The following is an 18,332-nucleotide window of genomic DNA, read 5'->3' as shown; positions in this document are numbered from 1 at the left end:
CCTTAGCAGAGCACTGGGTTTTGTCAAGTGGAAAGCATACTTTAATGACCCTGGTTTTTAACCATCTATTGGGAGAATAATAATAAAACATTTTATAAACCATGTTTGGGGTTTACTAAGTTTTGTTTGTTTGAGACGTCTGGGTGGCTCAGTTAGTTAAGTGACTACCTTTGAGTCGGGTCATGATCTTGGGGTCCGGGGATTGAGTCCCGCATGGGGCTCCCTGCTCAGCAGGAAGGCTGCTTTTCCTTCTACCCTCCTGCTTGTCCTGTCTCTCTCTGTCAAATAAATAAATAAAATCTTCAAAAAAAACAAAACAAAGTTTTGTTTGCTTGATAGCAGTTTTAAACAGGATGCCTACCTACCATAACCTAACCACAACCTGTGTCGCACGCCATAAAAGCCAAGACACTTGCATCAATGTTGAGATGCAAGGAGCTTGCAGAAATACTAAGGGGGCCAGGGACAGTGGAGGCATAGACTATGAGAGTATGCTTTCACATTGGCGTAGGAAAGTCAGAGTACAGTCGTGAAAGGAAGGCCTTTGGATCATTGAATTAAATAAACATAAAGAATTGGGGACAGGCTAATAATGGATTATATGTTAATAAAAAATTAAAAATTTAAAAAAAAAGACTTAGGGACAGTTCTCATCTACCCTTTCACTGATGTTTTGTATAACCCTAGATAAAGTCCTTTGGGGCTTTTGTATTCCACTGAGAGTAATGGGGAAGCCAATGGTGATTTCCCCAATAAAACTGATGTAAGGTAGGTAGGATTATCATGTCAAAGCATTCTTAAGTAAATTTTTTCTTTTATTTTGAGAAAAAAATCTTAAATGTAGAGAAGTACAAGCAATTGTGTAGCAGTCCAAGATTCTGTTACTTGATTTTCTCTTCATAGTTAACACTTGGCCATAATTGCCATATTTACCATAATTGTTTTCTCTTAATAAACAGAGCAATACAGAAAAAGTCCCATTTTTACATTTATTTTTGTTATTATTTTTTTTTTTTTAGATTGGGGGAAAGGAGCAGAAGGAGAGACAGAATCTTAAGCAGGCTCCATGCCCAGCAAGGAGCCCAACAAGGGGCTCAATCCCACAACCCTGAGGTCATGACCTGAGCTGAAATCAAGTCAGGTGCTTAACTTACTGGTTAACCAAATGGGAACTCTGATAAAATTCCATTTTTTAGGTCCTATCTTCAGTTTTACTGTCATAAATTTAGGGTAAATTTCATTTCTATTTTTATATTTTTAGTGACATGTATGTGATGAACAGCATATGATATTGTTCTGTGTTTTTAAAGCTTTACCTAAAGAGTAAACCATATATATATCTTCCTTAAAGCATTCTTTAAAATGTGAAGTGCTATTTTTAGCCTTTTGGCCTATGTTTTAATCTCCACATGTAGGTTGTTAATAATAATCAAGTTATTATTAAGATACAGCTTTGGAGTAATTATGGGGGCCAGATGGGAGAGTTCACCAGTTGAGAAATTCTGGTATGAGATTTGGAGTGTTACTGTCCGCAGACTCAGTCCTAGCAGAAGGCTCACGTACACTAATCTCTAATTTCGTTAGTTCTGTGGTCACAGATGACTTGTAAATAAATACTGCTTATGCGATAATATACAGTAAAACTTAAGCATTTATATTCCGTATGTACCTAGACATACATATATGTGTGTGTATTGTTAAATTTAGGCCATCTGATTGCATTCAAGTATGTAAAGTTACACATTTATAGTAATGTGCATTAGTAAAGAATATTTTCTAGATATTTATCTTGGTTCATTTGGAGACGGTCACAGTAGTTTTCATGAATCCAGAGGGGCATTACCTTTCAGTTGTGATGCAATGAAAGTTTGTTCTTTTCTCAAGGAAATGCTTGAGATCTTACTTATTTCAGTGTTTTATAATTGTGTTTTTAACTATTTGTTGGCTCTTATTAGATTGTGAACTCCTTGAAAATAAGGGAAGTATACATTGTATTTATATCTGTATTTTCAAAGTCACCTCCAGCCATTTAGTCATGGTTTTCTGTCAGAGTGGTCAATTTAGTTGATGTGAAATAGAACAAAATAATAGTTATCAGATACCTGTGTCTTGAAACTGTATGTGATGCATAATATTTTGATCCAAAATTGACCAAATATTAATAACTGGATCAATCAGTTTGAACTAGATGAAGAGTAGATGTGGAATACTAGTATTACTTAATTCCTCTATGAGATAAGCAGGAACAGATTATATGTACCTTTTGAAATAAACTCCAGAATCAATAAGTAAGCTATAAAGTAAATTCCATAGAACTGGATCTGAAAAATAGATCAGGTTTCTTTTCTTTTTTCTTTCTTTTTTTTTTTTTTTTTTTTGAGAGAGCGAGAGAGCAGGGGGAGCTACAGAGGAAGAGGGAGAAGTAGGCTCCCCACTGAGCAGGGAGCCCGACTGGGGGCTCTATCCCAGGACCCGACCCAAAGGCAGACACTTGACCAACTGAAACACTCAGGCACCCCAAATAGGGTCAGGTTCTGATAGGGAATTGTCAATATCTATTTAAGACGATATCTTGATAAATATTATGTTTCAAACATACTTAGTCGATTATAACTTGAAGCCTATTTTTCAATGGAAAGAATGGCTCAAGTGATTTCTAGATTATTCTTCTGATTTGGGTACAACTGAATATTTTTTTACTGTATTTTATGGAAAGTAAGTTAATGATTTCAAGCATTTTTTCAGAGTATATTAAAATAATCATAGACTTGAAATATGTAGTGAGGTATATAGTCTTTTAACCTTTAGTTTTTGCTAGTAAAATAATGTCCAGATAGCACATTTAATATTTGCTGTCATTATCCCTAGAAAGTGTCGTCTTCTACTCTAACCTCATTACAACAGCAGATGCTAATAAGTAATTTCTTTATCTTGGAAAGTTACTAAGCAGTTCCCAGAGGTAAAGCCAGATTTACTTCTGAAATATTCATTTGATTAATCTTTTGAATTACAATGTTCATTAAAGTTCATCTGAAATATAATCTTTTAGAACCTTATTTCTGGTGTCAGTGAAGTTTTAAAATGTTTACTACGTTTAGCTCATTTTCTTTCTTTGCACTATCCAAGTAAATGTTCTTGGTGTATATTTGAGGGAGGACTTAGATGACAGAAATTGAAATGATAGCAGCCATAACTTTCATTTCTCTCATAATTTATGCCAGACACTTGTGCTATGTGATTTTAAAGTATTATGCTTACACTCTTAGGAGGGTGGAATTATTATCTCTGTTATAGATAAGAGGACGCTGAAGCCAGGTTAAAAGATTTGCTCTAGCCACCAAGTTAATAAGGTGCTCAACTGGGATTTAGACCCAGGTTTATCTTGTCTCCAATACCCAGGATGTTACTACACCATGCTGTCCCAGTGAATAATGTTTGACATTTTCAAACATTATTTTGTTCATCCTTTCGGATGGCTGCATAATATTCTACCGCAAAGAAGATATTCCATATCTTCTTTGTCCATTCATCTGCTGAAGGGCATTTCAGCTCTTCCCACAGTTTGGCTATTGTGGACATTGCTCCTATGAATATTGGGGTTCATGTGGCCCTTCTTTTCACTATATCTGTATCTTTGTGGTAAATACCCAGTAGTGCAATTCCTGGTGAAAGGAAGTGAAAGGAAGATTTTGACATTTTCAAACATTATTTTGTGAAAATAAAGAATTTGGTTTGCAGGAACTATAGATACTTGTTTTGGGGTATCTGAAAATAATATGATCCCTTCTAGGTGGAGTGATCAGAACAGATAAACTAAGAGGGGACCATAAACTACTCAAGTGTAATATTCTTTTTTTTTTTATTTTTTTATTATGTTACATTAGTCACCATACAGTACATCATTAGTTTTTGATATAGTGTTCCATGATTCATTGTTTGCATATAACACCCAGTGCTCCATGAAATACATGCCCTTCTTAATACCCATCACTGGGCTAACCAGTGCCCCCCACCCACCTCCCCTCTAAATCTCTGTTTGTTTCCCAGAGTCCATAGTCTTTCATGGTTTGCCTCCCCCTCTGATTTCCCCCCTTCATTTTTTTCCTCCTTCTAATGTCCTCCATGCTGTTCCATATATTCCACAAATAAGTGAAACCTTATGATAATTGTCTTTCTCTGCTTGACTTATTTCACTTAGTATAAGCTCCTCTAGCTCCATCCATGTTGATGCAAATGTTGAGTGTTCATCCTTTCTGATGGCTGCGTAATATTCCACCGCATATATGGACCATATTTTCTTTGTCCATTCATCTGCTGAAGGGCATTTTAGCTCTTCCCACAGTTTGGCTATTGTGGACATTGCTCCTATGAATATTGGGGTGCATGTGGCCCTTCTTTTCACTACATCTGTATCTTTGTGGTAAATACCCAGTAGTGCAATTCCTGGGTCATAGGGTATCTCTATTTTTAACTTTTTGAGGAACCTCCACACTGTTTTCTAAAGTGGCTGCACCAACTTGCATTCCCATCAACAGTATAAGAGGGTTCCCCTTTCTCTACAACTTCTCCATCATTTGTTGTTTCTTACCTTGTCAGTTTTTGCTATTCTAACGGGTGTAAGGTGGTATCTCAGTGTGGTTTTGATTTGCATTTCCCTGATGGCTAATGATGTTGAACATTTTTTTCATGTGTCTGTTAGCCATTTGTATGTCTTCTTATATTCAATGAACATTTGCATTTGGAGCTATCAGGAGCCCTGTCAAAGTCAGACTTCCAGTTCCTCTCTCTTCCCCCATTCTGTTTTATGCTGAAATTCTTTGTTAAATGAAGAATGGATTCTAGGCTGACCTAGGAAGAAGGGTAAGTACAGAGCACATCTTACCCGAGAGACAGTAATACCATGGAAAAAAAAGAACTAAGCCTCACTGACTCAGTAAAAAGGTCTTCAATAACTGTATGCCAGGCACTGGGGGACAGAGATAAGCAAGACATAAATTGTAAAGTAGGAATGTATTAGGAGTAGTGTGGTAAGATAAACATGGGGTATTGGGGGAGCTGAAAGGAAGGCTACTTTACTACTCACCCGCTGAATCATAAAATGGCTTCTCAGAGGAGATAACAGCCGTTGGGAGTTTGAAGGATGAAGAGGAGTTAGCCAGATTAACAAGGGGAGCTGAGCACCGAACGATATGGAAAGAGCATGCACAGATAAAACTGAAGAGCAGTCCTTCGCAATGGGTTCTGGGTACCTTTCAAATGAGTGACATTGTGGCAAGAATTTTAGTATTCCAGTATTTCAAACTTTAATGACCAATTTACTACCTTGTGATATTTTGAAATATTACAAGTGCGTAGGGAAAATCTATTGGAATTTCCCGTATTTATAGAATACCAGAGCTGGCAGCATCCTCAGAGAATGTCCAGTGAGTTCATTTTTTTCACTCCATATTATTTACTGTGCTCATCACATAGGACACAGGAAAAGGTGGACCTTGCCTCCAAGGAGCTCACAGGCTACGAGAGGAAATAAACAGACAATTATACAAGTATGATAAAGTGCTCTAATAAGAGTGGAAAAGACTGGTTAAGCACAAAGGGAGGCTCATTCATTTTTCTTGGAGATTAGCTAGATAAAGTTTTAATTAGCTCTTGAAGATTTCAGAAGACAGTTCATTTATGAAAGGAAGAAAGGATATTTCAGGTTAAGACTGCTGGTTAAAAGGAACAATTTACAACATTTCTCCTTAAGCCCTTCAGTCTAAGTTCTTCAACAAACAAAGATTATCTAAAATAATGAAGCAGTGTCATGGGTTTTCTTAGTTGTCTATTAATAATATAAAATAGCCTAACCAGCGGTTCTCAGTGTGTGTGGTCCTGGGACCAGCAATATCAACATCTCCTGGAAACTTAGAAATTCTCCGGCCCCAACCCAGACCTACTGAATCATGGAGTTTGGTGGTGGGGCCCAGCAGTTACTGCTTTCCTAAATCCTGCAGAGGTTCTGATACATGATCAAGTTTGAGAGCTAGTGGCCTAAGCTAACTATAGTTCATGGACTATTGAAAATTCATGGATTTTGAGGCCAGAGAGATCTGGGTTTGAATCTCACCATTCTTCCTTCATTGATGTGTGACTGTGTCTATCACCTAATGTCTATGAGCTTTGGGATTTTCATCCTTTCCAGGACTGTTTTAAAGACTTGCTGATGTAATTTAAATGAAGTGTTTAACACTGTAGCTAAAATATTATAGGCTTTAGATAAATCGGAACAACTACTATTGTTGTTAGTTAGTTGTTGTTAGTTGTTAGTTTGTAGATTGTTTTCCCAGTAAGTTTATTACTTTCCCTTACTGAGTGATAATATATTCATATATTTGCTTTTAGATTCAAATGCTCAAAAAATCAACGACATCTACGGACTACAAGGTCAAGTGGAACACAAGCTAGCTTTCTTGAGAACTCATGTGCCAAAGGAAACAAAACTTGTGATCATTGGCCATTCCATAGGCTGCCATATTAACCTTGAGATTCTGAAGCTTGCTCCTGAACTCCCAGTAAGTATGCTTCATGAGGTGATTGTAGGTGCCAGATTACGCACTTGCGCAAAGCCTCCTCAGCTTTCCTTCCCTCTTTTGTCTCTTGTTTAACTAATAAGTAAAACAGACAGGTGGATATTCTATAGCTGCCTTTATCTTTATCCATATTACTGTGGGCCTGTGTGAGTGTATGTTCATGCAGTTTCCATGTGTTTCAAAAAATAATACTGAAGGAGGTAGAAATTTTCCAGATGAGTACCATTTAATCTAGGATTATCTGGAATTCTGAAGTTGCATATAACTTGTTATTTATAAAGGGATATTTTAGAGTAGTCACCAGCTAAGACCTCGACAAGAATCTGTCTTTATTGAGAAAATATTTTGCAATATCATCGTCATCAGTAAACAAACAGCTGTACTTACAGAACACTAAATCTGTATTTAGTCATAAGCCTGGATCCTTCTCCATTCTATAGGTTCGCAGCCTTTTTGAGACATTCAATTCATTCATTCACAAATGATTGGGTCCCATTGGGTGTCAGATATTATGTGAGATACTGGAGACCAAAAGACCTATTTAAAGTGCCCAAGACATCTAGTGAGCTAGAAGAGACTTCAAAACAAAATGGAAACTCCTACTCTCATGAACACATACCATTGAAAGGATCTATTGAATAGATGCAATTCACAACATAAATTATTTCTTGATTCAACAAACACATATTGAACACTGGCCATGTGTCAGGCCCTGAGCTGTGTTTTAAGGATATCCCAGTGAGTAAGGTAGTCTTTGAAGTAAGAGAGTCCAAAGTCTAGTGGAAGACACACGAACCCACAGGGCTGATAACTACAATTGTGTAGGAGTGTGAGGGAATGCTATTTAACTTCGTAATCTGAATGCAAGATAGGAAGTGATTCCTTCCTGGAATCTCTGTGTCCTAGGATTTTGACTTTTCTCATTCCATAAGATGAAAGTCTCGAGAGGAGTTTCAGAGCTCCCTGGAAATTCTCTTCTACTCCTACCAGCTTGGCATATTAGGTCTCACTTGCAATTGCCCTTAGGAAACATATAACTATAGCCTCCCTGGGTGTGGGTTTTAATACCGAATGGAGGTTGTTAATTTTCGTTTATTGGGTATAAAAAATGTATTTCTCATTTCTAAGTGTGATTTCAATAAATTCAAGATTGTTTTCCATTCACTGTATTATTGTTTCTACTCTTTTTCTTTTTCCATAGAAAAGGTGTCTTAATTGGAAAGGAGACTTTATCTTTGTTTTTAGCATTTTGCATGGCTCCTGATCTCTTTTTTCCCTTCTAAATCTCCTCTAATGTGATGAGATTACCTTATAGTTCCCAGCCCTGCCATTCCACGGTTCTGTCTGCACAATTGCCAAAAACCCTGGCTCTGGAGCCAAGGCACCTAGGTTCATATACTTGCTGTGTATTTTGTCTGTGTGACTTCGGACAAGTTACTGAGTATCTCTGTACTTCCATTTCCTCATCTGTGAAATCGGGATGATAATATATGTTCTCCAAGGGAGAATTAAGAATGGTACCTCGGCCTTAAAAGTTCCCTAATAGGTATTAGCTGTTCTTATGATGGTGGAAACGACAGTGGAATCATTGGCTCCGTCACTAGGTTAAGAACCATATTAGTTATACAGCTGTGTAATTGATTGCCCCAAAATGTAATAGCATAAAACCATACTCATTTATCCTCCCACAGTTTTTGTGGGTCTGGGATCTGGCGACAACACAGCTGGGTCCTCTGCTTTGGGGTCTCTCATAAGACTGCAGTTAAGGTGTCTTCCAGAACTGTATTCTCATCTGAAGATGGGAATTGGGAAGGATGTGCTTCTAAGCTCACTTACATGGTTGTTGGCAGGACTCGGTTCCTTGAGGGTTGTTGGACTGAGGGCCTTGGTCCATTAGTGGCCCTTGGGTGGGGGTCACCCTCAATTCCTTAACATGTGGGTCTTTCTAACTTGGCCTCATTAGAGGAAGTATGGTAGAAAAGCAGAGAAAGTCTGCTGGCAAGATGGAAGTCACAGACTCTCCCCTAATTACAGAAATCATCCCATTACTTGTATAGTATTCCATTTGTTAGAAGTAAGTCCCCAGGTCCAGCCCCCCACCAAAGAGGAGCAGAACACACTGGAGCATGAGCATGAGAACTGAGAGTCATGTCAGAAGCTGCCTACCCCACCACTACCAGTTAGTATTTCACGTGTGCAGTACACGATCAAGCATACAGATATGTAGAAATTCAAATACCCAGTTTACTTCCCAGTGTAAGAGGTGAGTTGGTCCTGTCCAGTAAAATGTAGCAAACTGATGTGAAATACAATTTGGGGTTATTAGTTATCCCATGTGTTTTGAAAACTTAAAAAAAAAAAAAAAAAGAACTTTGAAGAAGAGAATACTTGCATGTGGGTAATGAGGAGAGCATTACTATTTCTGATGGTTAATTTTATGTGTCAGCTGGGCCAGGCTGAGGGACTGGTTATCAGTTGTTAGCTGGTAAAACTTTTCTCAGTGTGTCTTTGAGGATATTTCCAGAAAAGACTAGCATTTGAATCAGTAGACTGAGAAAAGATTTGCTCTCACCGTTGTGAGCAGGCATCCTCCAATCCACTGAGGTTCCAGATAAAACAAAACTCAGGAAATGGGGATTCTCTCTCTCTCTCTTTCTTTCTCTCTCTCTCTCTCCCTCTCCCCACCCCCCAACTTCTCTCTTCTTGAGCCGAGACATCCATCTTTTCCTGCCCTCTGACATTGGGGCTCTGGGTTTGCTGGCTTTCAATTCTAGGACTTAACACCATCAGCTCCTCCGGTTCTGAGGCCTGTGAACTCGGACTAAATCATACTTACCACAGGCTTTCCTGATTCCCAGTTTGCAGATGGCATAGTGTTGGGCTTTCTGCCCTCCGTAATCATGTGAGCCACTTCCTTTCATGAATCCCCTTTCATATATATACACACATATATATCCTATTGGTTCCTTTTCCCTGGGGAACCCTGACAAATACACTGCTCATTTCTGAGTCCTTCACAGTCTTATTAACTTAATCACTGATCTGTCCTTTTGATTTTTGCTTGCTTCCCACTGATTCTGCATGTACCGCGTGGTTTCTCTTATGCATATTTGCAAAAAGTTGTTCAACACATTGGTTTGAACCCATCTCTCCTTTTTGGCATGCGCTCACATATCTATTGGGGAAGAAGTACAGTGCATTTTTTTTTTTTTTTTAGAAGTACAGTGCATCTTAAGGAAATGCAGCTTCTTATAACTCCTTTTGCTTTCGAGCTTTCTCATTACTGCTGTCCTGCCAGGTGTTCTCGCCCTTACAGGAACCGTGGTGAAAAGGGGAAAGGGAAATGAAACATGAGCGTCACGTAGTCTGTTCGTGGAGGCATAACTCATACCACGATTATAGAGCTTTCAGAGAGACATACGAAACTGTGTTTTCTTTAAAAGGGTGTTTTCTAGAAAATAACGCATGTAATAAATTGTCCATAAAGGTCACCCAGGGAGGAGGGTGAACATCTGTATGGTTTTTTTTTTATTATTATTATTATTCAAAAGCTTTGTCTGGTTCCAATTAACTGCATTGTTGAAGTCCCCCCACCCCTCTTTAAACACCTGGCCCGGTTAATATCAGTGGTGTGATCCCGGCTGAAGTGTTGAAATTTCAGTGTCTCTGGGCTACTCTCAGACGGCACAGTGCCTGCGTGCCTGAAGTTAGCATTGACACGCTCCATTTCAGATGCATTTGACAATCAAGTAAGTTTGTGTAAGCCAGAGTGTTGCAATCCCTAATCATTTTGCCAAAAATAAGTTAGCTGTTATGTTTTATAACATATGAAGTGTGATAATAAGAAACTTGTGTTTCCATCTCTTCTGTTATTTTTACTGGAATATTTGACTCCCATAAGATTTTGAAGACATATGTGTAGTTTAGTAGCTGGTTTATTTGGTTTTATTTTGGTTCAGTTCTTTACAATATTTTTATAACTAATTATAGGAAACTTTGGTCTTAAAATCATTTTAAGAGACTTATTACATACTTTCGACATATTATCTGACCTATATTTTAATATTAAGAAAACTGGCTCTTTCAAAAATCTGTTATTCAAATTTTTTTGTTTCTTTAAGCAAATTTGGTACGTAGAATTGTAGAGATTCTTCCTGTTTTGACAGTAATGTCCAGTAATAAAGAATTTTAAAAGAAGCCCAAGAAAATAGGTTATCGGAAGACCGTTCATAGTATCTATCGTGACTGGTAATAACATAGTTTTAGACTCATAGGATCTTAGAACTGAGATGGGCTTTAGAAGCAATCTCGTCTCGTCTTTCATTTCACGCATGAGAACTGAGAGCAAGGTCCCTTGCAGGATGCAGCCTCAGCTCTGTCTGAATCCAGGGGTGGGGTACACTTATATTAGCTGTGGGTATCAAGAGAGTCTGAGAAGATACTTGATGGCTCTTTCACACTTTGGATGATAGCAGAGCCTGCAGATAGCATGGTATCTCCTGGACTACATACAAGGAGTTTCATGCAGTCCATTATGGTGCAGCTCAAGGAGCAGGAGACCCCATGAATGCTGCTTTAGCAACTGGGGGCTGGAGCTGGAGTAACTGGAACAAAAAAGTGATAGTCTTATCCCCACTATTTAGAATCTTCCTTCAACATTGGTCCTCTGTGTGTTAAAATTGTGCCATCTGATTTTGCCAGTAAATTGTCTGCATAAAGTTCAAGGTTGGAAGTTGAAAGACCTTGATTTTTAAGTGGGCTCTGCACCGAGTTGTGAGGAGAATCTCAAGTAATTTTACTTTTATTCTCCTCTAAGTATTTATATAGCATTTTATGAAAACACTTCATTCCCTTCCAGGGATAGCAGGTCCTTCAAAAACTTAATTTTTTATATCGTTTGGCGTTTCTTGGGGAAAATGCACAATAACATAGAGCTTCCTTTGTCTGTCTGGTTGGCAAAACGATCTTCTGTCTAAATGAAATTTCCAGATTACTTAAACTCACTTTTTTAAGCACCAGGCTCTTTTATCCAGTTGGATAAAATGTGTCTAAAATACATTATTTACTTATCTTTCTTCTTCAACAATGCATATTGATGTAGAGGAATTAGTGATTCAAGGACATCATTTTGTTAATGTTACTATACTATAGTAAAATACAATCAAGGATATTTTGCCTATGTCCTGAAATTTCTTAGGTGATAGTGCCTTTAAAAAAAAAAAAAAAAAAAAAACACTTCTCTTGTCTGTTTATTTTATAGTTTCAATGTCTTCTCCCTCATTTTTGGTTCCTAATTCTCTTCCCTCCTTACAATTTGTTAATATAATTTGCTGCTAGTAGAGAAGACAGATAATCATGTTAGCATTTTGTCTCAAGTGAGAATGAACAGGTCTTAAATGCATAAACAAGAGTAAAATTGATGAAATTAAGTACATAGATTTTGTTATTGCTTGGAGCTTTTTTGTTTGTTTGTTTCTTTTGGGTCCCCAGTGGTGTTTTAGATACAAAATCTGAGAGACTGAAAACACAAACCACAGGTACAGCTGAGAAACTTGAAAATTTTTACTGAAGGATTTAAAATAGCATGTTAGATCATGTGTATGTTGACTTTGGAATACATCTTATCTACAGTAGGGAAATAAATAAAATCAAATATTCTGTGAACAATGAGATTATTTAGACCATGGTGCACTTAAACTATTCTAATGAATCTTCATGTCTGCAGTCAAAGTTAGATATGTTTGTGATAAACATTCGTGTAACATCACTGCATCATCTTCAACAGACAAGACAAACTGGAGAGAGGGGAAAGAATAGGAGCCCATTCATATGTCAAAGTAACTGTTGCCAGAGCCCTGTCCCCTAGATTAACTGGTAAGAAACAGAAGACAAAATGAGGAAGTCCCTACCATAAGGCTCTGAAGTTTTGAAGAAAGATGGCTCCTAACTGGGTAGATCAGAAAAAAAACTTCATGAAGAGCTCGTATTTAAGTGGAAGAAGACTGGGTCAATACTTAGAAATGTTTATAAATAGGAAGTTTGATGCGTTGTCGGTGATAGGGGGGTTGTTATATATTCTAAGCGGTGGGAACAGTATGGAAAAAAATGGTTTTTATCACCGGCCACATGAAAAGAGCAGTGAGGGTCTGATTCGGATACATGCAGGGGGCAGTGGGATGTAAGAACCTAAGCTGACAAAAGTGGGGATAAAAAAATTGTCCCCAGTGTGGATGTGGGCTCTATATCCTGAGCAGTAAGGAGCCAGTGAGGGACCTGTAATGATAATAGTCCTGAATCAGATATATTAACCTCTCACCAAAAAGGAGAGTGAATTGGAGAGAGTGTGTAGAATAAGAAGCTAACAGCCATATGATAAGCAAGTTATTATTAGTTCAGATGAGAAATAAGATAGTATTTGAGATTTGCCAAAGGAACCTATTAAGAGAGAAACAGGTCATAGATGTATATTAGGAGAATGACTATTTGATAGAAAGGAGGATGAAGAAGAGAAAGAAGCAAAAGGTATAGTAATTTTCCAAAGTAATGACTACATTTGTTTTTTATTGAATTCTGAAGTCAGCTCAGTGGGTTGCAACCAGTGGCTCAGTCAAGGTAGGGTAGGCTGTGCTACACGAACACGGTGTCAGTAGCTTTTAACAACAAAGATTTATTTACTGTTCATGATACAAGTCTTTCGAGGGTTGGCTCTACCATGTAGCTCTCCCTGTGCACTGTGCACGCCTACTCCAGATTCCGGTTTAAAGCAGTAGCTTCTGTCTGGCATACTCCAGTCTCATGGCAGAAGATAGAAAGGAAATAATGAATGACCCACTGCATTTTAAAACCTCTGCCTGGAGGTGACATTTGTCCCACTCACACAGCTTTTACACAGAGCAAGTTATATGACCAAGTCTGCCATCCAAGAGACTGCAAAGTGTCATCCTCCTCAGAGCAGAGAAGCGTATGTTTGCGAACAATCAAATAGCATTTTAAAATATATATATAATAAAATAGAATAGAAAATATTAGAGTGGATTATATTACGAAACTTCTGTTTCACTTTTTATGGGGTGTGTTGATTATCCTAGATTACAGTGTAGAGTATATATCTTACTATGAATCAAGGTAAAAAAAGGAATGAAAGCCATTACCCTAGACTAGAGTGTACCACATGCTAAAAGGAGAGAAGGAGAACATCAAGAAAGATGTAGATTTGTGGTGAATTAAAGATGACCATGGATTCTTTGCCAGTCTTCTCTCCAGGGATGAAGTCTCTTTCCCTTCTCTTTTGAATATGGGCTGAGCATGTGACTTTCACCAATGGGATACAGTGGAAGTGATGTTAATTCCAGGCCTAAGGGGACTGGGAGTTTCTGGTTTTTTTCCTCTTGGAAGCCAGTTGCCATATACAAAGTGCAACTACCTGAGACCACCACACTGTGAAAAAGCCCAAGCTGGCCACGGAAGGAGATCATGAGGCACCAGATATGGGTGAGACCTTCTTGGACCTTTCAGCCTATCCCATCTGCTACTGAATGCAGCCCAGGGAGGGACCCCAGCCAATGACACATGGTGCAGAAATCCAGCTGAGTCCTGTTTGAATACCTGACCCCACAGAATAGGAAAGAGTAATCACTGTGGCTTTAAACCATAAGCTGGCGGCATGGTACGTTATTAGCAGCAGATAACTGAAACAGGATAACAGAGTTGAGTTCAAGGAGAATGTAAAGCTTCTGGTATTGGTAATCAGAAGGGCATTAATGACCCAGAAGAGAACACTTTTAGTGAAGTAGTGGGAGAAGGGGGCCTCAGGCAGTTAGGTGATAAATGAATTGTGTTCCAGGAATTGGCCATTGAAGAGGAGGAGACAAGATTATAACTTAAGGAAGAAGCTGGTCAAGAGAACATGTTTTCCTATAAGTGGGAGAGAATTCGACATATGTCGAGGGGAATAGCCCATTCAGAGAAAGCTGCTGCAAAGGTGTCAGGAACATTGGTTGGAGGAACATCATCATCTACTTATCTTTTAAATCTGCACCCAGGAAAACTAGAAAAATGAAATTTTTCTTAATCTTTTGACTGCATCCTTGCAAAAATGTTTCTGTGATTTAACTTGGTCTTCATTTGATACATGTTCCCTGTACTTGGTTCTTCACTTGAGTCTGGAAACCTGAAACAGTTTTTAAAATTAATGTATTGTCATTACGAACAATTATAGCCAACAGTCATTTGAAATTTACAGAACATGTTTACATGTAACAAGGTCACGTGACAAGCTGACTCTTCCATTTTGCAGATACTGAGACTGAAGTAACTGGGAGTTGCGTGTCTAACCCACATGTCAGTCGTCCGTGAAGGGACACAACTAGGACTCTGCCTCCTGTTGTCTGACTTTCAGATTATTTGTTTTCCAGGTGAAGTAGCTAGGAAGGTGATGATTGTAGATGGCATAGAGTAAGTTACTGTAACAAACCACCAAAACCTATTTGACCCAAACATAAGATTTCTACTACTGTTTCTTGACTACTTGAGTTCTTCAAATAACACAAGGAAGGCTTTAGTGGGAAGCAGGTTGATGCTCTTGGGGGAATTTCAGAGAAAATTCGGAGAAATGAGAACATGTGTGTGTTTTCTAGAGCAAGGAAGATAGAGGGACTTGGTGTTGAGGCATGGGCCAAGGGCAGAAAGTGAACTCAGAAGACAATCAGAATCCTTGAATTGAGCTGGGGGCAGCAGGGGAGTGGGAGTATGAAAAGAAGTGGATGATTCTGGAGATGCAGTGCCAAGGAGTGCCACACTTACGTCCTCGGGAGCCACCAGTGACCCCTGCTACATGAAAACCACAAGCGTCAGGCAGTCAGTCAACAGCTACCCTTCTTGGTGGAAGGCTCCCAGCAGAAAATAATAAGTCCCCTCCTCTGAGGAAGGCTTGTACTGAATATGGTGAAATGTGACTTTGCCAGTCACTTGTGCATTTATTTAAATGCATATATTTATCTGTTTGTGTGTGTGCACACACATTATCTTTTCTAATTACCCAGGAGACTACCTTGCTGAAAGCCGAACACATGGAAAGTTTCAGCTTTGCGACTTCAGCCATGTTTTAGTCATCTGCATATTTTTTTAAAATCCTAAAATTGCTTTCAAAGTGGAAAAATTGTGTGGGCTTTTTTCATCTTTTCATAACTCAAAAACTATTTAATATATTTTTCTCAAACTTAGAAAAAAAAAAAATCACCTTTGGGCTGAAACCAAGCATGGAAAATTTCACCACAAAGGGCTAATTTTTTGGAAAGCTGCAAGAAAGTGAAAACAGGGGTTTATAATAAAACATTCTTCATGCATGTTAATCCTTAGTACTTTATCTAATGCATTTCATCTGAGTGTTTTTGAGCCCTGTTCAGATTTAAATATTGAACCATTTTAGTATTGGTGTATCCGTGATCCAGTTCGATACGGAAAATTTCCCCCATCTTCTCGCAGGTTCAGTGTATTAAGAGTTAGTGAGATGTGTTTAAAAGGACAAGTAGGGTGGGGCGTCTGGGTGGCTCAGTGGGTTAAGCCTCTGCCTTCGGCTCAGGTCATGATCCCAGGGTCCTGGGATGGAGCCCCGCATCGGGTTTTCTGCTCAGCGGGGAGTCTGCTCCCCCACCCCTGCCTGCCTCTCTGCCTCCTACTTGTGATCTCTCTCTGTGTCAAATAAATAAATAAAATCTTAAAAAAAAAAAAAAAAGGACAAGTAAGGCAAGTGAAGTGAAGTGGCCGTGAGGCAGAGAAAACCTTACATCTGCTCGCACACACGTTAGCACCTCCTCTTCCTGGCCTGGGAATCGGTGTGAGGGGAATGTAGTAGACGACAGTAGGCGCTCATTCGGATAGCTAAGCCAGCATTTCTCAAAGCGACATCAGCATTACTTGGGGTCTTGTTAGAAATGTAGATTATCGGGCCCTACTCAGACCTTCTGAATCTGAACCTCTCTCTGGCTGGGACCACGCTATCCGCGTTCTCTCTCACAAGTGCCCCCCGTGGTTCTGACATTTGCTCCTGCTGGGGAGCCACCAACCTAAGCCTTCCAAAAGCTGGGGGCACAGGATGTGTGGAGATATTGTGGACAATTAAATCTGTCCTTGGTCTGTCAGCTCTGTCCTCTCACATCACGCCCTGGAAGCAGGAGGAATGCTAATCAGGTTCTCTAAAGGAACATTGTTTTTGTGTCTATTTCACATATCCTAGCTCCTTCTGCCTATGATCTGATCCTCAAGCACTCTGACCCTCTTTTTTTTTTTTTGTATTACCACATCTAAAGACTTTATTTATTTATTTGACACAGAGATCACAAGCAGGCAGAGAGGCAGGCAGAGAGAGAGGCAGGGGAAGCAGGCTCCCGCTGAGCAGAGAACCCAATGCAGGGCTTGATCCCAGGACCCTGAGATCATGACCCGAGCCAAAGGCAGAGGCTTTAACCCACTGAGCCACTCAGGTGCCCCCAAAGCATACATTCTTGCCTGGCTACTCCTCTGCTCTATCTCTGGTTAGATGCAGCTTTCGAGAAGCTTTTGCTGACTTCATGCAGACTGCGTGTGGTGCTTTTCATTGTCTTCAACTCTCTCTAGGGTCTCCCCATCACAGTGAAGTGCACTGTAAAGTGGCACTGAGCCACCCAGGCGCCCCCACTCTGACCCTCTTGAGTAAAGGTGCTGATATCCAGATTGTTCAGGGAAACAATGCTACCAAGAAGTAGTTTCTCATTTCCTTGAGTTGTCAAGGTCACACCTGGGGTGGGCCCTTGTACGTCATTCTCATTTCTTTGCTGCCTTAAGTTCCAAGATTTAAGTAGCAAGGTAGCAGAAGTCTGTCAGTGGAAACTGACTTAAGCCCTGTTCTTCTGTGTGCAAAGTCTCAATCTTACGTTTTGCATTGGTCCTCTGCATTCCAGCAAACCTATGTCTATGTTATTATGTCTCTAGGCACTGAAGTAGCTGTGTTTGTGGCATTGTATCAAATTCTGAGAATATTCTCCTGGTGATGGAAGTCATCAGTCCGCGGTAGGTGGGCCTTGAGCTAATCACCCAGGGCTTGCTGTTAGGATGGAAAATTCAGACATAGCCTGGGGGAGGTGTTGAAGCAGTTTAAAGGTATATTCAGTAACAACCCCTCTCAGCTAAGCATGAATACAGCTATCTAAGCTGATACAGACAGAAAGGGAAAAAAGACTTGTTTTTAAATTGATCATTTAAAATTTTTACCATGAAAAACTTAAAACAGAAAAATTAAAATAATTGTATAATGAATCTCCAGAACCCATTATCCAGATTAATGTAGCTACTAATATTTTGTTATCTTTACCTCATTTTCTTCCAGGTGAATTGTAGCCTTCATGGTAGTCACCCAAAATACTTCATTGTGCCTTGTTTTAAAAGGACCTTTTCTTACATAACTACCATATCGTTATCACATCTAACAAAATTATTGGTAGTTCTTTTATAGTCCATATTCAGATTTTCTTTGTCCCCAAAATGTTTTTTTTACAGCTGGTTTGCAACATCTTTCTTTATTTTAAAAGTTTTCTTTCCAATTTTAAAAGTTCATATATGTTTCTAAGTTTTAGTAAGTAGGAGAAAAAGTAAAAAATCAATGTAATTCTGAAGATTGGTGTAGTATCCAGAGAGACTTAACATATGAAATGTACCATAAATTGCTTTCATAACTTAACAGAGTAGCTTTTTAAAACTGAATGTGAAATCGCTTAAAGAAAAGTA

At 39.0% G+C, this 18,332-nt stretch overlaps 1 protein-coding gene across 4 annotated transcripts in view; it reads left to right on the top strand.

Moving 5' to 3' along the window:
- Nucleotides 1-18,332, top strand: part of LDAH (lipid droplet associated hydrolase) — a 108,828-nt gene that overhangs the window by 37,758 nt on the left and 52,738 nt on the right. For all 4 annotated transcript variants that reach the window (XM_082744210.1, XM_082744211.1, XM_082744213.1 and 1 more), the window contains exon 4: nucleotides 6,385-6,554. In XM_082744210.1, coding sequence (XP_082600336.1) covers nucleotides 6,385-6,554 — 170 coding nt within the window. The remainder of the gene's footprint in view (nucleotides 1-6,384; nucleotides 6,555-18,332) is intronic.

Source organism: Mustela nivalis (assembly GCF_964662115.1).
Source record: "Mustela nivalis genome assembly, chromosome: 8".
Taxonomy (NCBI): Eukaryota; Metazoa; Chordata; class Mammalia; order Carnivora; family Mustelidae; genus Mustela; species Mustela nivalis.
The sequence above is the reverse complement of the archived record's forward strand: the minus strand, read 5'-3'. Positions and strand labels throughout refer to the sequence as shown.